The 19,647-nt window shown below is 56.4% G+C and overlaps 3 protein-coding genes across 6 annotated transcripts; 1 reads left to right on the forward strand and 2 right to left on the reverse strand.

The window, feature by feature from the left end:
• The first annotated feature begins 5,372 nt into the window (after positions 1-5,372).
• MLST8 (MTOR associated protein, LST8 homolog) lies at positions 5,373-9,437 on the forward strand. Of its 3 annotated transcripts, none has more exons than XM_036827487.1 (9): positions 5,373-5,420; positions 5,941-6,143; positions 6,269-6,320; positions 6,405-6,567; positions 7,010-7,085; positions 7,168-7,320; positions 8,243-8,367; positions 8,536-8,699; positions 8,793-9,437. In XM_036827487.1, exons 2-9 carry the CDS (start codon positions 6,015-6,017, stop codon positions 8,909-8,911), a joined length of 981 nt encoding a protein of 326 aa, XP_036683382.1. In that variant the 5' UTR covers positions 5,373-5,420; positions 5,941-6,014; the 3' UTR covers positions 8,912-9,437. The 3 variants fall into 3 exon arrangements, with proteins under 3 accessions (XP_036683382.1, XP_036683383.1, XP_036683384.1); XM_036827488.1 differs by having other exon boundaries at positions 6,272-6,320; positions 8,793-9,113; XM_036827489.1 differs by lacking the exon at positions 7,168-7,320 and having other exon boundaries at positions 8,793-9,114.
• On the reverse strand, positions 9,097-10,656 carry BRICD5 (BRICHOS domain containing 5). 2 transcript variants are annotated; one of them, XM_036827486.1, is made up of 5 exons: positions 10,512-10,656; positions 10,147-10,302; positions 9,969-10,070; positions 9,601-9,754; positions 9,402-9,496 (listed from the first exon to the last, which is right to left on the reverse strand). In XM_036827486.1, the coding sequence occupies exons 1-5, from the start codon at positions 10,653-10,655 to the stop codon at positions 9,402-9,404; spliced, it is 651 nt and encodes a 216-aa protein (XP_036683381.1). In that variant the 5' UTR covers position 10,656. The 2 variants fall into 2 exon arrangements, with proteins under 2 accessions (XP_036683380.1, XP_036683381.1); XM_036827485.1 differs by having other exon boundaries at positions 9,097-10,302.
• A 1,236-nt stretch (positions 10,657-11,892) lies between these two features.
• LOC118882009 (phosphoglycolate phosphatase) lies at positions 11,893-14,822 on the reverse strand. The gene is made up of 2 exons (XM_036827490.1): positions 14,043-14,822; positions 11,893-13,943 (listed from the first exon to the last, which is right to left on the reverse strand). Exons 1-2 carry the CDS (start codon positions 14,680-14,682, stop codon positions 13,618-13,620), a joined length of 966 nt encoding a protein of 321 aa, XP_036683385.1. The 5' UTR covers positions 14,683-14,822; the 3' UTR covers positions 11,893-13,617.
• Between the last annotated feature and the right edge of the window lie 4,825 nt (positions 14,823-19,647).

The raw sequence follows: 19,647 nt of genomic DNA on the forward strand, positions 1-19,647 counted from the left end.
CCCACCCACCCCACACACACCCAGAAGTCTCTCCCTTCTGACCTCCTGGGCCTTAGCCTCCGGTCCTCACCTTGTCATGGCTGCAGCATTCTAGAGACAGACTGGTTGGGGTCTGTGTCCCGGCTCAGGTTCAGTTTCCTCATTTGCAGGGAGGGGCAGATCATCACCCCAACCAGGCAAGGTTGTTAGAACCTTGGGAAGGTTCACACATATGATGGCTGGACCCCCCCATCTCCCTATGGCCCAGGCCATCAAGCTGGTCCAGGAAGAAGGTGGCCAGAGTGTGGAGGAGGGCAAGCAGCAGGCACTGGGATTCCCTGATCTGGACAGCTGGTCAGTCCCCTCCGTGGGCTCTTCTGTGAAATTTAGGGAGCAAGCCTATGCCTCCCAGTGTGCTGGGCTCCCACAGGGGTCCCTAAACACAAGAGCCCTCCCCCTCACCCTTTATGGTGACCAATTCATGGGCACCTGCTGGGTCAGGCACCATGCTGGTCACTTCATAGATGAGCTTGGACTTACTGTGCCCTTTTTACAAGTGAAGAAAGTGAAGCTCAGAAAAGCCAAGTGACTCACCTGAGGTCCCAGAGTCTCCAGGTCATGAGTCTGAGACTTGAACCCACATCGGCCTCTTCATTTGTCCCAGATCTGCCTCTTACCAGGTTTGTTTTTCCAGTCACTTTGTCTTTCTGAGTCTCAGTTCCCCCTCCATAAAATGGGGGAATGATACCTCCCAGTAGATTATTTGAGGATTAACTGTGATGCTATCCATAAAGCACCTCACAGAACTTAGTAAGTTCTCAGCAAATAGCTTCTGAGGATATTGTGATATTCTTGGGCCTCCCTACCTGGGCCGTCTGGGTAGCAGTTGCATTTTATTCATCTTCATGTTCTGCAGAGCCAAGCAGTGTGCCTAGCACACAGGAAACACTACAAAAAAAAAAAGATAGTTATTATCCTTACCATTATTTTCATGTTTTGGCTGGCTAAGGCAAACCACTCTGGCCTGAGCCTAACATTTTCAGGGCCTGGGGCAAGAGGACAAACAGAGGCCCACACACCAAATGTCTAAGTATTCAAATGTTATAAATCATGCTAATAATGTGTTAAATAAAATATATTCTATCATCCTACCTTGACAAATACACCTTCATCGTGACCTGAAAGGCCAAGTTCTAGTTTCGAATTATCGCATAGCTCTGGGAAATGAATGGCCCCTGCCTCCAGCTGCCTCACCTCCATTCTCTGCCCACTTCCAGCTCCAGCTCCAACTCTACCCAACAAACAGGTAGCCCTTAGTCACTCCTCAGATCTAGGCTTGGGCAACTTGCTGTGTGGTCCACCTTCTGGAGGACAGACCTGGGAAGAAGGCCGTACAGAGTCTGCTAGATTCATCCTGGTAAGTGAGGCTAACGCCCTAGGAGGAGTCAGGAATTCTAGATCCACTACCCACCAGCCCAGTGAACCTGGGACAAGCTCCCTACGCTCAGCTGCCTCATCTGTAAAATGGGTCAGCAGCTCTGCCTGCAGTCCAAGGCTGATGGGAGGGTCCATCTGGAAACAGAGATGTGAATCTTCCTGGGGTCCCCCCAGCCTGGGGATGGGGGCAGCACAGCAGGCCATCCACTCTGGCTGGGGGTATGAGGATGCAGAGGCGTGGGACTTGGGCAGCCCTCCAGGAAGTCAGGCCTCCGAGGACGATCCCAGGAGGAGGGGCCGCTGAGCCAGCAGAATTGCTGAGGCTCAGCCTGGAGTAGAGCTGGCTGCTGCTTCACTGCAGCCTGGGCTGGCCCCCTTCCCAGCTGCACGGCAACCTCCCCCTTCCCCCAGCAGCAACGCAACCCCTGCTCCTGTCCACCAGCTGTGCGCCCGCTCAGGGGCTCCCTGGTACCCCTCCCAGCCCCCCAGAGCCCTGGTGCCCAGCCCCTTAAGTATAAAATGGGGATGACGAATGTACCCTCCTCATGGGCTGCTGGGAGCATGAAGCATGATAGCTGCCAAGGTTTCCATCTTCTCAAAGATGCCACCTCTGTAAAGTGCTCAGCTGATGCTTGGTACATAAGAAGGGATCAACAACCATGGGTCCTATCTCCCCTTCCTGCCCAGCAGAGATGCTGGGGCTGCTCAGGCTGGGCATGGAGCCTGGCCTGGTCTCTCAGTTACCCATAGGCATGGGACATGTGCAGCCCTCCACCCAGAGTCCCCACAAAAAGGCAGACAGCTCAGGACTTGCCCCCTGGGCCACAGTTACCCCACAGACATCTGGCTGAGTCTTCCAGCCCTCCTTTAGTCTCACCTCTCTCTCCCGCTCTCAGGCTCTCAGGGTTTATCCTGCTCTGGACATCCTTCAGGTGCTAGGGTTCGCAGGGCTCTTCCTCTCCCAGGCTTCCAAGCCCACATATCCATCTGCCACTCCCCAGAGCTGCCTCTGAGCCTGGCAGAGCTGCCCTGGGGAGCTCCTCTACGTAGAGAGGAAGATGAAGAGGATATATGAGGTGCGGGGGTTGCCTGGGAAGTAGTCACCTCAGCCAGAAGGGGGGTGATCAGGGGAGGGATGAGCCCAGCAGGATGGGTTCTGCCATGTTCTAGCCACGTGCCCTTGGAATCATGACTCTACGTCTCTGAGCCTCAGTTTTCTCGCCTCCAAAATAGGGGGCGGTTCCTCCTTGGCAGGGTTATTGCGAGGACCCAATGCAGAATGTGGGTAAAACGCTCAGCATAGTTTGGCGGTTCCTCAAAAAGTTAAACATGGAATTACCACATAATGCAGCAATTCCACTCCTAGTATATACCCAAGAAAAATTAAAACGTGTACTCAAAGAGATGCTTGTACAGAAAATTTCATTTGTAATAGCTAAGAAGTGGAAACAACTCAAGTTTCCATCAATGAACAGATGAATGGATAAATAAAATGGGGTCCATCCACACAATGGAATATTATTCAGCCATAAAAAGGAATGAAGTACTGACACAGGCTACAACCTGGATGAACCTTGAAAATGTTATGCCCAGTGAAAAAATCCAGACACAAAAGGCCTGTTGTAGGATTTCATTTATATGAAATATCCAGAAGAGGTAAATCCTCAGAGACAGAAAGCAGATTACTCGTTGCCAGGGGCTGAGGGGAGGTGGGGTGGGGGGATGGCGAGTGAGTGCTTAACTGGCAGTGGGGGAGATGGGGTTCTTTGGGGATGATGGAAATGTTCTGGAACTAGATAGAAGTGGTGTTTGCACAACTGTGAAGGTACTAAGTGCCACTGAATTGTTCAGTTAAAAATGGTTACTTTCATGTAATGTGAATTTCACCTGAATTAAAACAAAACACCCAGTATAGCCCCCCACACAGAATAAGCTTTCAAAATGCTATGAAAAGTCCTGAAAAAAACAGGAGTTCAGCAGTTGAAGAGGTAGAGGTGAAGCATCCTAGGTGTGGGCAAGCATTCAAAGAGAGGGTGTAGTGAATTCTGAGACTGTTGTTCACTCATGGCTTGTGGAGCGGAGAGGAGGAGAAGCCGCAGGGTTGGCAGGGGCTGGGCCCAGGAGTCTGGAGGGTGACGGGGGACCCCTGCAGGTTTCTAACAGGGGTCAGACCTAGGTTTTTAGAAGACCACTCTGTAATGTGAAGGACAGCCTGGAGGGGGCAGGAGTGGGTGTGGGGAGGCTGTTCCGGGAGAGGGAGTGGTGGCCCATCTTGCCTCACTGTCATACATGGGTGGGCACTGCACACAGAAGGGGAAGCCTTTGGGGGCAGGTCCATCATGAACTGTCTTGGCTGTGGAAAGCGGTGTCCATGGGGCCTTCAATGGAAAATGTCAAACAGGGAGCCGGATGTGAGCTAGAGACAGGGTGGAAAGGCCCCGGACCAGGCATGGTACTGAAAGCCCTGAAGAGTGGGCAAGAGCCCCCAGGGATAGTGTGGAGACAGGAACTCTGGAGGCCACCAGCCTTTAGGGGAAGGCAGAGAAAGAGACTGAGTGCAGGGCAAGAAGCTGGGTGGCGGTCACGGGAGTTTTCTAGGAGCAGTGCTGTCAGCCACTGTGCAGACAGATGTGGCGAGATGCAGAAGGAAAAGTATCCACTGGGTTTGGCAATGTGAGATGGCCAGGGACCTCGTGAAATTTTCACTGGAGAGCTGGGAGTAAAAGACATGACAGAGGGTCAAGCAGTGAGTGAGAAGTGAGAATGGATCTTTGAAAGAGAGCAGGCTGGAAAAAGTTTTGAGTTGTTTTTTTTTTTTTTTTAATTTATCTATTTTAGTTATTTTTTTATTTTTGGCTGTATTGGGTCTTCATTTCTGTGCGAGGGCTTTCTCTAGTTGTGGCAAGCGGGGGTCACTCTTCATCGCGGTGCGCGGGCCTTTCACTGTCGCGGCCTCTCTTGTTGCGGGGCACAGGCTCCAGACGCGCAGGCTCAGTAGTTGTGGCTCACGGGCCTAGTTGCTCCGCGGCATGTGGGATCTTCCCAGACCAGGGCTCGAACCCGTGTCCCCTGCATTGGCAGGCAGATTCTCAACCACTGCGCCACCAGGGAAGCCCCTTGAGTTGTTTTATGTGTTGAAATGCTGAGGGGAAGGAAAGAGGGGAGGTGGGGAAGGTACAGGAAGGAAGGTTCCTGGGACCCAGGGCCTGGGTGGATAGGCAGGGGACCATGGCCTTGATCAAGGGGCCCGAGGAAGGAAGTGGGGTGCAGCTGCATTTATAAGCATGGTGGGAAGAAACCATGGGAGAGCCTGTCTCAAGGACTCTCTTTTTCGAGGATGAGGCCACGTGTGTAGAGTGTGGGAAGGCTGGATGGAAAAAGCGGCAAGAGGGACCCCAGTTTTGGAGGGGTCACTGGGATTAGTGAGGGGACCCGAGGGTCAGACCCTGGCTGGACAGTCCTGAAAGGGACCAGAGTAGGGTTGCCTGATCTAGCAAATAAAACCACAGGACAACTAGCTACGCTTGAATTTCACCTAGGCAATGAATAACTTTTTAGTATACGTATATCCCATGCAATATTTGGGATATACTTATACTTAGCAAAACAAAACATGTTGCTTATCTGAATTCAAATACAACTGGATGTCCTGTAATTTACCTGGGAATCCTAGCCCCGCGTGGGAATCAGGGGATGGATGGGAGGGAGTGGATGGTGCAACCCGGCCTGGAGAATGGGTCTTAGAAGGGTGGGGTGCCCGAGTGGGGAGAAGGCTGGGGTCGCTGCTTTCGTCCACCGGCGCCACCCGATACCGCAGAGGCCCGTATTGAGGAGCCCCCTGCCCCAGAACTCTAGTCTCGTCCCCCGTCCCTGCTCCCCTTTACGCCCCTTGGTGTCGCCCTAATGGCCCATCGATAACTCTACGCTCGGCCTCGGCCTCTATCGACTTGCTCCGGCTCCGCTAGGCGTCCTGGACCGCGGCGGAACGCAGAGCAGCAAGTAAGGTACGGAGGCTGCGGGGCGAGGGCTGGAAAGCGGCTTTCAGTGGCCGGGAGAGCGCGCCCGGGGGAAGCTGGCTCAGCGGGACGGAGTCAGGGTGGTCGACGGAGCACCGGGGAGCTCGAGGGTCCAGCCAGAAAGCGCCCCCGCCCATCAGGTCCGGCCACCGGCCTGCTACGCATGCGCAGCCGTAGCGTTCAGGCTTTTCCCTCCGGCCTGTCCGCCTCGCTGCGCATGCGCGGCCCGCCCTGCGGCGGAGTGGCGCCCCGGACGTGACTGCCCCCTGCCGGCCGCGGGTAGAGTGGCGTTCCGGCGGGGTTCTTGGGACGGGGAACGGAGCATGCGCCTTGGAGCTCGGCACTGTCCTTCGCCGGGTGTCACGCGTATCCCTGAACCTCTCTGAGCCTCAGTTTCCCTTTATCTAAAATGGGGATGATTTTATTTTTTAGCACCGAGTAATCTGTTGTAACCTGTTTAGGACATAGAGGGTATTCCCTAAACACTGCACTCCTCTCTCTTTTCCAGATTCTCTGATCTCTGACCCCTGCCGGTCAGACCTAGGGCCCTGTGTAGATCCGAGTCTTTCAAGCAGCCACACCATGAACACGTCTCCAGGTACGGTGGGCAGTGACCCCGTCATCTTGGCCACTGCAGGTTATGACCACACGGTGCGGTTCTGGCAGGCCCACAGCGGGATCTGTACGCGAACGGTGCAGCACCAGGACTCCGTATCCTCCACTGTGGAGTTGGGGCAGGTGGTGCTGGGCAGGATGCCTGGTAGGGATAACAGTCTGGGCAAAGGCCTCCGGTGGGAAGGATGGGCTCTGTTTGTCATCCTCCTTAACAGACCCAGCAGGTGAACGCGCTGGAGATCACACCTGACCGCAGCATGATTGCTGCTGCAGGTACCTGTACCCTCGACCCCAACCCCTGATTTCTCATAGGTCCATCTAGGCGCAGCCACACTTCAGTTTGGCCTGTGCCCCTAGGTTACCAGCACATTCGCATGTATGATCTCAACTCCAATAACCCCAACCCCATCATCAGCTATGATGGGGTCAACAAGAACATCGCATCTGTGGGCTTCCACGAGGACGGCCGCTGGATGTACACTGGTGGGGAGGACTGCACCGCCCGGATCTGGGACCTCAGGTGTGGGGTACTGGGCAGGAGGGGTCTGCTGCCTGGGTGTGTGGGGGTGAGGGCCAGGCTGGGAGACTTAGGTCAGGTCTCCTCCAAGCAGAGGCTGAGATGGGGTTTTCTGTGCAGGTGACTTATTGAGGGCAAGTGAGGAATGATAGGGCAGGGATGAAGACCCACAGAGACGAGCAGAGCCTCAGCCTGATCCAACAGGCGGCTCTGGAATTAACTGCATCAAACAGTGAGCCCCGCCTTGAGGCAAGGGGCCACCCTTTATGCCCGTCTGAGTCAGTTATTGGCTTCAGGCCGCCTCTGGAGAGGGCCAAACCTCCCAAGTATTTCCTATGAGACAGCTCCCATCGTAGAGAGACAAGATAAGTGGCCAGGGGAAAGGGCCTTTGGGTGGAGTACCAATGGCATCCACTATAGACAGAGTGTGTCCCCCACCTCGAAGGTCCCGGAACCTGCAGTGTCAGCGGATCTTCCAGGTGAATGCGCCCATTAACTGTGTGTGCCTGCACCCTAACCAGGTGAGGGGGAAGCACAGGGCTGGGCACCCTGGGGCTTTGGAGGGCAGGGGTCCTGCCCCACCTCACCTCCCCTGCACCTCAGGCAGAACTCATTGTGGGTGACCAGAGTGGTGCCATCCACATCTGGGACTTGAAAACTGACCACAACGAGCAGCTGATCCCGGAGCCTGAGGTCTCTATCACATCGGCCCACATCGACCCCGATGCCAGCTACATGGCCGCGGTCAATAGCACTGTGAGTCCCAGGGACGGGTGTGCAGCTCAGCTCCCAGCCCCTTACCTCCCTTATTCCCTGAAGGTGGGCTTATTCCCCAGATGTCCCTCTGGCCCCTCCCCTCCCCCCACAGTCCTGCTTCCCCGTCCTGGGCTCCAGCTCTGACCCAGCCACCAAAGCCAGAAACCTGGGTGTCACTCCTGATGCTGCCTCTCGCTACCTGCCATAGCCCACCCAGCAGTCCAGTCACCTCCATCTCCAGAGTCTTTCCAGTTGTCCGTTTCCCGCTCTCCTCCCTGTCTCCTCCTGGTCCAAGTTTCCCTCGTCTCTCCCAACAGTGGTTGTAGCTTCTCTGACCTCCTTCCTTCCTCTGTGACCTCCCCCTGCCCCTAACCCATTTTCCCTCTGCTACCAGAGCATCCTTCAGCAGTACCAGCCTGACTGCATCCTTCCCCTGGGTGAACTGCAAGATGCCCTAGGCTCCTTACCAGGGCCTCAGGACACTGTGATTTGACCCCTGGACTCCTATCCAGCCTCATTTTCTTCCTTTAACGTCCATTCAGTCTCAGCAAATCAGTTGTTCCCGACATCCCCAGACCACCCACTTCCAAGCCTTTGCCCTGCTGTTCCCTCTATCTGGGTGCCCTCCTCTCATCTTGTTCTTCACATTCTTGTTGGCCAGCAGCATCCTTCAGGAAGGCCAGGCATGGCCTCCTGCCCTCAGCTCATCAGGTATGGCCCTTGGTTGGGGCCAGGTCACCCAGGTGCTCCCTGCAGGCAGGGCCAGATGTGCCTGTCACATGTCCCCTGGCCTCCAGATCCTTGTGCACAGCCACAACGTTGGATGGCAGCCCCTGGATCTAGGTTTTGCCGCCAGGGTATCCTTCCCCTCCTGTCAGACCGGAGGCTCCGGGCCTCCCGTGACTTCCCTCCTACCCCACAGGGGAACTGCTATGTCTGGAACCTGACTGGGGGCATTGGTGATGAGGTGACACAGCTCATCCCCAAGACCAAGATCCCAGCACACACCCGCTATGCCCTGCAGTGCCGCTTCAGCCCAGACTCCACGTGTGTGCAGGGCCTGGGGGACCGGGAGCCCTTGCATGGCTGCGGGGAGGAGGCAGTGTGCCTGGGGCTGGGGGCCTAATGCATTGGGCCTGCTTGGAGGACGGCAAGGGGGTACGGGATGGGAGTGGCCGTTGACGACACCCCTGCCACGCTCACACCCACCCCCAGGCTCCTCGCCACCTGCTCCGCCGACCAGACGTGCAAGATTTGGAGGACGTCCAACTTCTCCCTGATGACGGAGCTGAGCATCAAGAGCAGCAACCCTGGAGAGTCGTCCCGAGGCTGGATGTGGGGCTGCGCCTTCTCGGGGGACTCCCAGTACATAGTCACCGGTGAGCCCCGCCTGCCTGCCCTGCCTCGCCACCCCCATTGGCCCGGCCTGGGGCTGCACCCTGAGCTGCCACCCATGCTGTCCCTCCCTGCAGCTTCCTCTGACAACCTGGCCCGGCTCTGGTGCGTGGAGACGGGAGAGATCAAGAGAGAGTACGGTGGCCACCAGAAAGCTGTTGTCTGCTTGGCCTTCAACGACAGTGTGCTGGGCTAACCTGTGTCCCCTCGGGATTGCAGGCAGCTGTCCAGGCGGCACCAGCTGGATGTGTCTGTTCAGCTGCCCCGATCAGAGTGACACCCCATGGGCTGGCCTCTACCATCCTAGGCTCGCTGGACCTGACTGACCTACCCTGGTCCCTGGCCAGACTAGACTGGCCAGGCTGGTCCACCCTGGGACTCTGTCAGCCCCGGTTGCTTATATGGATGTGAGGAGGCTCAGGAGGCCCACCCTAGGCAGCTTGCACTCCCTTCAGAAATTCTGGACCCACAGGGCCTAGAGCCGCTGAGGGGGATCCGAGGCTGGTGCCCACCCCGAAGCCAGTGCCTCCTCCTTCCCGTCCCTGCCACTGTTTCGTGTCCCGAGGCCACAGAGGACACCGTCACGGCCAGGTGGAGTTGTTTATTAGCCCCGCCAGCGGCTACCCTCCATGGACTGGTGATTGCGCCGGCCAGCTGGCTGGCCTGAGGGGCTGCGCTGCAAGGGCTTAGTCCGGGAGGTAATAAAAGCAGACGGACATGCAGATGTTGCTTGGGAAGCAGATGTCGATGCATAGGTAGATCAGCCGCTGCCTCTGGGGCCCTGGGGGGAGGGGCCTCCATGATCCCCAAAGGACTCCTTCCCCACCCCGCCACCGACTGTCCTGTGGGAGCCCAGGCCCCTCCGCACAGCCTGCCCCAACTCACTCTCTGCTCGTCGGGCCCAGTAAATGGGGGTCTTTGCACAAAGGTTCCGCACAGAAGCCCCCACCTGGGCAGGGTCCACCTCATGGCTCCCAAGCACTGCCAGCAGCTCCTGGGCATAGTGGGTGTCCTGGCTGGGGCTGCGAGTCCCTTGGGGCTGCAGAGAAGGACACTCGCACTGCCCCTGGCTGGGTTGGGCCCACGTGTCCCTGGACATGCTGGCATTGTGCCAGCCCTGCCCTGGCTCTTGTCAGCAGCCTCAACCAAAGGAAGATAGAGCTTCTGTTCCCCTGAAACTGGAGCCCCATCCTGCCCCGGGCCCAGGCCACACACAGGACCCTTTGTCTGGCCCTTGGGTGGAGGCTCCTTACCCAAGAGGTGTTCACCAGCAGCTGCAGGGTCTCGCGGTCTCTGGGTTCCATTAGGCGGAGGAAGCAGGCCCGGTGCTCTGAGGGGCGGTAACAGACACAACCCTGGGAAGGCAGGCAGGTGAGGCAGGGCCACCTGAACATCCACCCCCACCCCCACCCCCCTCCCCAGGCCACTCACGCTCTGCCCGTCGAACAGCACTGCCCAGCTGTGGTTGCTCTGAGCTGGAGTCACCCTGATGGTTGCCACATTCTGGGCCACATCCACCTGTTCGGTTTGGTTGGTCCGGGGCACCCTGGGGCTCGGGAGGGTCAGACGGAGCGTCTGCAGCAGTGGCTAAGAGTGGGAAGCAGGAGCTCAGCTGGCCAGGCTGGAGCAGCCCCCGACACTCCCCCAGCCCTGCTGCGCGGCTTTTAACCCCGCCACCCCTCTGGTCCTCCTGCTGTCTGCTCCGAACCCTGGCTCCACTGGAGGGGTGGGCTATGCTGGTCTCTCCTCCTCCTCCCCACTGTCTGTGCCCTGCCTGGGTCCTGAGGGGGCCTCACCTTGAGAGGGCTGTGAGCGAAGCCAAGAAGCCCTCCAGCCACGGCCCCAGCGGTGGCCAGTGCCAGCAGCAGCAGTAGCAGGCCAGGAGCTCTCCAGCCCCCGTGGCAGGGCTTGGTCTTCATGTGGAAGCACATTGCAGTCATTGGGGCTTGGAGTGGAGACCAGGCAACAGGCTGGCTCAGGGAAGGAAGGGGCTGAGGAGGTATGGGAGGTGGACGCTTCTCCTGCCCCTGCAGGACAGGCCCTGGGTCTTTGTTCAAGGAGAGGGCACCGAGTGGTGGGAGGCACTCACCCCAACAGGTCCAGACCCGGGGCTCTCGGCCCGGCAGCTCCCCTGCTCCATGATGCAGCCCTGGTGACAATGCGCTGATTGTCTGCTGCAGCCCGGGAAACCTCAGGACACCTCCGATGAGTCAAACAATCGTCCTGGCCCCTTCCCCTCCTGCCTCCTCCCCAGCCCAGCTACCTGATATCTGGGTCAGAGACAGGTCACCTGGGGGGGGCTGCTCATCACTGTGCCTGGCTCTCCCAACACCTGGCCTGTGCAGACTAGAGAGCGCATGGGCATGGGAGGGCATGAAAGCACGGCCACTGTGGAAGTCAGGACCCAGCGGCTGGCACAGAGGGCAGCTCAGGTCTGGCCAGGACGACTTTATATAGGGAGTCTAGTTGGGGGCAGATTTAATTTTTCCTTAAGAAGCCTGTTTCTAGTCTCTCGGGTTACCTCTACACTCCCAGGACTGGGTACAAGGCCTGGCACGCAGCAGACCATCAACAAGTGCCTGTTTCATGAATGACAGGCATGGGATTCTGTGCCACTTCCCTTTCCTCCCCATGCACCCCAGCTGCTTCCCAGCCCCCACCAACACAGGGCACCCCCCAGGTGCCTGCCTGAGACCAGGATGGCTTCCAGAAGGCTCCACTGCGGTGAGGGCCGCTTCCCGAAATCTCCTGCATGCCCCAGGATGGTTAGGTCAGCCTCATATCCACTGACCCCTGCCCAGCGTGGCTTTCTCTGACTGGTGCCATGCATTTCTAGCTGCTTGACACTGTGGATCCCAACAGTTAGTGGCCCCCAGCACTGGCAGCTTTCAGGAAGTGCATTCCTTCACCAGCTTCACCCCATGGCCCTTTCATACTCTGGTTTTTTTTGTGCCTTGTTTTTCCTGATTCTTCAGAACCTGACTCTCTGCAGTGGGCCTGAGATGGGGTGGAGTTGCTGTGGTCAGCGTCCCAACTCTGGAATTGGAATCCCAGAATGGCCTTGTACTGAGTGTACCCGGCCCTGCTGCCCTCTCCACTGCCCGGCTGTGGTGAGACAGCTGCACCCTGTGTGTGAAGGCTGCTGTCCAGGCGAGAGCGAGGAACACCAGAGTCAGCTGGAGTTTGAGAGTTTAATATACCTTTGGGTTCACACAGTGCAATGGGGTGTAGACATGATGCACAGGGCTCCGGGGCTGCCGCCCAGCAGAAAAGGGAGGTGTTGCTGGCTGCTGCACCTGCCGTGTGTTCCTGGTGTGGGTGACAACGCCCTGACAGGCCTGCTCAATATCCAGACCCACCTTGAGCCGACCTCGCAGAGCCAACGTCAGCACCACCAACCTCACAGGTGCCCGCTGCCCTCGCGTTGCCCACGGCAGAGTCTGAACCCCAGACACCCAGGCCTGGGGGGAGCTGGAGGCTCAGGACACCGTTTATTGCTCTGAGCACTCTTACGAGAGTGAGTGAAGGAGCACTGTGACCCTGGGGCTAGGAGAAAAGTCACAGGCTCTGGGCAGATGCCACTGTGTGCAGGGCGAGGCACCAGGAAGGAGTCGGCCAAAAGGAACAGCTTCCCAGGCCCTACCCTACAAGTGCGGCCAGAGGGTCTGCTTATCAGGCCTATTCTCAAAGGTCAGCAACTTAGGGAACAGGCAGAAAAGGCCACAGACCCCTGCCAAAAACCCCTGGCTAGCCAGTGGACCCTGCCAGTCCTCCAGATGGCAACTGGCAAGGGACTCCAGGGTCAAAATAGGTGGCCTCATGGACCACTGACATATGACACCCATCCCAACCAAGACAGGAAAAGACTGGATGTTCTGTAAAAGGACTTCCTGTTTTGAGGGACACCTCTTTCCTCCTCTACCCAGAGGGAGCCTTGGGTGACAAGCATTCCTTAGCCAGCACATGCCTTTAGCCATACTGCTGGCTGCGGGGCACGGAGACTTCTTCAGTGGGATTTTCCCTACAAGACAGAGCACAGCTATTAATCGACACGCTTACGGTTCAATTCCACCACTTGACAAAGTTGTTCAAAAGTTAAAAAAACTTTTGGTACCAATGCTGCTCTGAGCTCCCTGCACGGCAGCCCAGAGTTCAACGAAGGCATTTGTGCCCTCCTGGCGCTCAGCAAACAATATGCTCAGTCCAAGTCACCTGGGTTTATATGCACATTTGGAAAAGATGAGGTTTAGCCAGGCTGAGTTTACAGAACTGCACAATCGTGCATGAGGAGTTGCAGCCCTGGGTATCTAAAACGGAACATACACTCAATTGTGATATCAGAGTGGTTTTTAAGGAAGTGTAGGGTGGTGGTGAGGGCAGCACCCCACACCCCATGGACAAGGAGACACCACCTGAGACCAGCCTTTTCCTCCACTCCCAACCTTCAGGTGAGGGGCTGAGGCAGCAGTAGGCTCCTCTGCTGATGACCACACAGACGGGGCCCTAGGTTTCTCACAACAGTCAAAATAATCAGCCTCTCCTCCCCCTGATCCCTGAAATTTTCAATAAAATACATGACACCCCTAGACCCATCTCAGTCCCATTAGCAGGCCCCGAGGTTACCTGAATCCTGGACACATGCTGAACCCCACAGCAAGACCAACTGGCACCTAAGGCCCAGGACCCCCACAATGCCCTCCAAGCTTAAAAGTGCATCTTAAAATATAAGCATTTGTAAAAATCGCCCCCCAAACATTTACTTACAAGATTAACAATTAGTACCTTGGCTTAACTCCAAGTAAGCAAACTTGAAGCCACCTAACTGAGCGATGCTTAAGCCCCACCTATTAATTTGGGTGATTTTCAATTTTTTTTATTCTGGAGATTAAAGACACTAAATCTTTAACCTTGAAGGGCAGGCAAAAGGTCGGCTATGCTGTCAACATAGAAGTCAGGGACCATTTTCTTCTTAGACAAGCAGTCACTTTCCTGATTACTCTTCACATCCCGTAGAGTGGAGACCCCAGTGAGGGTCAGGATGGTCTTCAGACCACACGTGACGCCCAGGAGGATGTCTGTGTCCAGGCGATCACCCACCATGATGGTGCGCTCCGGGTTGATGCCATATTCCTGGGACACGCAGTCGAAGATGAAGCGGCTGGGCTTCCCTATGATGTCGGCTTGGCGCTGCGCGGCCATCTCCACGGCTCGGACCAGACAGCCGGTACCTGCGGGGCGGAGAAGGAGAGGAGGAGAGTGCCGGGGGTCAGAGGCCGGGAGGGACCCGTCGCTCGCCCTCCAGCCTCCCTCCCCCGGGGCGCACGGACCCGCGATGAACCGGCCGTTCTCGAGTGGGAGCCGGTTGTCCATGTTGGTGCCTACGAGCAGGCAGCCGGGCTGCTGCAGGTAGCGCACGGCCTTCGTTAGCTTCATGTAGCTGAAGTGCGGGTCGAAGCCCACCACGACGGCGCGCACATCAGGCTCCAGGGGCTCATCCAGCCAGGCGCTGGGGCCGTCGCCCTGCAGCGGCTCGGGCCCCACGCCCACGCAGGAGACGCCCACGGCCTCCAGCTCGGCGGCCAGGGCCACGCTACCCAGCACGTAGGCCTTGGGGGCCGGCGGACCGGTCAGGCGCTGGTGCAGGTAGAGCGCGGTGCAGTAGGCCGTGCCGAAGACCTCGCTGCCGGCGCCGGGCCCAGTCGGGCCGCCGAAGCCCAGGCGCCGCAGCTTCTCGGCGTAGGCCTCGCGGGTCTTGCTGCTGTTGTTGGTGATGAAGCCGAGGCGCTTGCCGCGGGCCCGCAGCGCCGTCAGGGTCTCGGGCGCGCCGGCGACCGCCGTCTCACCGCGCCACAGCACACCGTCGCAGTCGAACAGCACCGTGTCCACGTCGGCCAGCAGCTCCTGGGCCCGCTCGGCATTCAGCCGCACGCAGCGGCCCTCGTCGCCTCCGGCCTCCACCTCCGCCATGGCCAGCCGCCGCCGCCGCCGCCGCCGCCGCCGCCGCCACCGCCACCACCACCGACCGCCAGCTCTTCCTCGCAGCCGCCCGCCGCCGCACCCGCCCCGCCCCCGGCGCACTCATTGGCCACGCGCCTCGCACTTGCCGCCCATTGGACACCGCCTGCGCCAATCCGCCCCCGCCTCCCGCGGGCTGCAGGAGCGCAGCGCCAACCTTCGCGGTCCGGCACGGGCAGGCGGGCGGCCATTGGCTGTCAGGCCCTAGGCGCCCCGGTGACTGGCTGGCAGGGAGCCAACCGGCATACTGCGTGGGACGCTCACTGCGGAAATTCGGCGGAGGAGCCGGAGAGTCGGCGCAGGACGTAAGCCTGCTGCTCATTGGCTGGCGCGGGGCAGCTCGCCCATTGGAGGCTCTTGGTCAGCCTAGGTGACGGAGGCCCTTAATCCAGTGACCCCCCCCCCCCCCCCCCCACTTCCAACCGGCCGAGCCGGCTGCTGATTGGCTGGCTTGTCTCCGATCTTGCAGGCGGGGCTCTCCGCAGCACCGCGGCAGAAGGGGGCGCCGCAGTCCCCTTTTGGGCCGGAGTCACGTCCGCACCTTTGCCAGGGCGGCGCTGGGCTGTGCCCTCCGCCGTGGACACACTCCGGACAGTGTCTGCGCGTGGGCCGACTACGGCCATTCCTGAGAGCCAGCCCCAGGCTACTTCCCAACAAGCGTCGCGTTGTCATTTCCTGTCGTTCGCAAAAACGCTTTCCTTGTGCCTTGGTGGTCATGTGGACGAGTAATTACAAGGCAGTGGCATTAGCGTCTAAGAGAAGGGCAGTAGTGCCTAGAACACAGCACTCAACAGTTGGTCGCTGTTATCATCATTATTAGGTGTTATTAACTTTTATGGAGGCGTAACATAAAGTGCATAAACTTTAAGTGTGCAGCTTGATGGAATTTTTACATCCCTGTTATGCATGTGTAAACATAGCCCAGGACTTCCCTGGTGGCTCAGTGGTTAAGAATCCACCTGCCAATGCAGGGGACACGGGTTCGAGCCCTAGTCCGGGAAGATCCCACATGCCGCAGAGCAACTAAGCCCGTACGCCACAACTACTGAGCCTGTGCTCTAGAGCCCACGTGCCACAGGTACTGGAGCCTGCGTGCCTAGAGCCTGTGCTCTGCAACAAGAGAAGCCACCACAATGAGAAGCCCACGCACCACAATGAAGAGTAGCCCCTGCTCGACACAACTAGAGAAAGCCCACACGCAGCAACGAAGACCCAACGTAGCCAACAATAAATAAATTTATATATGTATATAAAAAACATACCCCAAATCAAGGTATAGAATATTTCCATCACTCCAGAAAGTTCCCTCAAGTCACTATCCAGTCCATAGCGGTTACCCCTCCCCAAACTGCTTTTCTGACTTCTGTCACCATAGAGTGAGTCATAGCCTCCTTTGCCTGTTCTAGACCGTCTTACAGGAGCTTACCCTGTGTGCTCCTCTGAGTCTTGCTTCTTTTGGATCAACATAATATCTGTGAAATCCATTCTTCTTTTTTTTTGTTTTAATTGCCACATGGGTCATTGTAAGAATATACTCCCCTGATTTTTCTCCAGGTGATGGACATTTGGGTCACTTCCAGTTTGGAGCTATTTTAAATAATGTCCCTATGAAGGTTCTTGTTCCTACACACTCATTTGTGGATGTGGGCCCTTATTTCTCTTGGGTATATACTTAGGCGTGGAATTGCCAGTTCATAGAGTAGGTGTATGTTTCTCCTTATTACTTTCACTAGGGCCAGGTGGCAGAATAGCAGGCCCCAGCTTCCTGAGCGCTTACCCTGTGCCAGGCGATCCAGACCTCCAACTCCTAGCGTTGTCAAATCCCTGCTCCTCTCTTGGGCCCCAAGTCTCCATAATGACTACTCTGGACCCCCCTCACCCCCAAACCCATGAGGTAAAGCCAGTAACCTCAGTACCCTTAAGGCCCTGATTGTTTACCTTCAGCCTGTTCTTTGGTCTTGGCTGGCCTGGGAACCCCTGGAGGGCAGGGGCCATGGCCCACGAGGGCAGGATATGCAGTGTTCCTGCTTGGCGCACCCACTAGCCAGGAGGGGAGCAGCACCTTCCTCCCTGTGTCTTCCCACTCAGTTTTGTTGGTGGAGCCGACTGACCCTGGGAAGAACTGGATTTGACAGAAGATCACAAATCCTGCTTTACCACCCAGAAACATTCAGTGTATGTGGTTCACTGGCCAGAATGAGAAAACACTGCTCTGTCCAGCCGTGGGCTGCCTGGTGCAATACTTGCCCGGTTGCCTTGGTTTACTGGGCACTCAGTAAGCATCTAGGCACTGAGTGCTGCTCCTTACCTGCATTACCTTGTCAGAATCACAGAACAACCCTGAGAGGCAAGGACAATTAGTGTCCCCATTTACAGATGAGGAAACTGAGCCACAGAGAGTCACCAGCTGGACAATGCAGAGTTGGGATTAAACTCAGCTGACCCCAAAGCTGAGCTCTGTTTGTTTTAACATCCCCTGTAGGTTGTAGAGTCTGAGCTGGCATAGTGGGAGAGATGGAACGGCCAGTATCAAGAGAGGGGATGGCTGTGGACAAGGTCCTGAAGGAGTCTGGAAAGGACGGTGCCCTTTATTGGGGAGGACTGTCCTTGGACAAGGTGCCATGCATCTGGATGGGAGAGGAACACAGCATGATCAATCGTTTTGTGTCCCTGACACACAGTAGGTGCTCATTATATACCTGTGAATGGACGGCACCAGGGTCCTCCCAAGTGAGGAAGCTGGATCACAGGTGGAGTGGGGCATGGACTTAGGTGGTACAAGGACACTAATCTTCATAGCATTGCATGGATTTAAATTGTATTAGAAAATACCAATAGCCATTGAAACTGTTTTCACAGATGTTATCACTTCTAATGAGCTAAGCAAAAAAGGGTGTCATTGAAAAAGGACTGAAGGGAATTCCCTGGCAGTCCAGTGGTTAGGACTCCAAGGTTTCACTGCCGAAGGCGTGGGTTCGATCCCTGGTTGGGGAACCAAGATCCCGCAAGCCGCACGGTGCGGCCAAAACAAAACAAAACAACAACAACAAACCCTTAAAAAAAAAAGGAAAAAGGACTGAAGTGGCAAAAAAAAATTGGATGCAACCTAAATTATCTTCAACATGGGATTGGTTGAATAGATTTAAGTACATCCAATGAAGGGAGATTGAGTAGCCATCAAAAAGGATGATGGAGTTCCTGTCAGGCTCTGGCCACAGAGAAGCCATTATTGACTGTCAAACACACAGTGTGCAGCTGGAGCCCACGCTGAGGGCAGGGTGGGAAAGGAGGCCATCTGGGGGAAGGAGGACTTTGGGGAAGGGAGAAGGCCTGCCCCTGGCCACTCTGCCTTCCAGTGACCTCAGGCCCACTCCTGTTGTCGCTGGTCTGCCTGGGCTTCAGCTGAGGTGGGGCCTAGAGCTCACTGGGTCAGGATTCCCTTTTCTGACCCCCAGGGAATAACCAGGCAGGAGCCCTGGCCTGTCCCTGACAACTCTGTCCCACAGGCTCTGGAGCATGGAGCAGGGCAGGTTGTCTGTCTCCCCTGGGCCAGCTCCTCCTCATGTCCATCCACACCCAGGCTGTGCTCTGTCTTTGAAATCCACCCCCACTCCATTCCTCTGGTGGTCTTCCTCTTCCTCTCTGATGCTGGCTTTCCCATCACTCCCCCACACATCCTCAAGTGAGGTGTCCTCCTGGTCCTCTCTTCCCAGGTGCCCCCTAGATCCCTCCTGCTCCATAAGTACCCACCTGCTCCTCCGCCTGTTTGTCCCTCTCAGAGACTGTCCATCCTAGATCTTCCTTTCCTGCACAGCAGTCAGGAGGATCCTTCTGAAATGTTGTCACTCTCTGCTTAAATGCCTGCAATGGTGAGCAAGCCCCCTGCAGAAAGCAGCCCCATTTTTACCCCGGCCTGACTTCTGGTGATCCAATCTGTGCCTCACACATCCCAGCTCCTAACAGGCTAAGGGTCCTCAGTTCCTTAGCTGGGCAGCCCCAGCATGGAGACAGTCTCTGCTGGTGTCCTTCCCAGGGCAGAGATGCCCACTCTCTGTCCGGGCCCTTGTGTCCGTGCTTGGTCTTCCCTGGAGACTGGTCTTCCTGGAGGGAACTGGGTCTAATTCACCTGAGTCTTTGGAATCTAGCACTGGGCTGAGCCACAGAGAATAACCAAGCTGGGAGAGCACGCCCTGTGGGTTTCTAGCCCATGACTCTTGACAGACCTGGGTTAGATCTTTGGTCTGCCCTTGGGCAAGTGTTCCATCAGTTCTGTGCCTCAGTTTCTTCTTCAAAATGGGGATGATTGGTATCTTAAATGAGAAAATCCTATAACGCACTTAGCTTCAAAGAACTAATACTACCTTAAAAAGAATAAAAAGAATCAGTCTATTCATATAATGGAATATTATTCAGCCACAAAAGGAATGAAGTACTGCTGCATGCTACAACCTGGATAAACCTCAAAAACATCATACTAACGTGAAAGAAACCAGATGCAAAAGACCACGTGTATATTCTGTTTATATGAAATGTCCAGAAAATGCAAATCCACAGAGAAAGAAAGTGGTTTGCTAGGGGCTGGGGGGAGGGGAGAATGGGGAGTGACTGCTAATGCGTACAGGTTTCCTTTTGGAATGATGACAACATTCTCTAACTACATGTTGGTGATAGTTGTACAACATTGTGAATGTACTGTCACTAACGGTAATTTTTATGTGTACTTACCACAACTTGAAAAACTATACAAAGAATGAAAGGGTTGGGCTTCCCTGGTGGTGCAGTGGTTGGGAGTCCACCTGCCAATGCAGGGGACACGGGTTCGAGCCCTGGCGGAGCAACTAAGCCCGTGCGCCACAACTACTGAGCCTGCTATCTAGAGCTCGCGTGCCACAACTACTGAAGCCGGTGCGCCTAGAG

Source organism: Balaenoptera musculus, chromosome 15, assembly GCF_009873245.2.
Source record: "Balaenoptera musculus isolate JJ_BM4_2016_0621 chromosome 15, mBalMus1.pri.v3, whole genome shotgun sequence".
Lineage (NCBI taxonomy): Eukaryota > Metazoa > Chordata > Mammalia > Artiodactyla > Balaenopteridae > Balaenoptera > Balaenoptera musculus.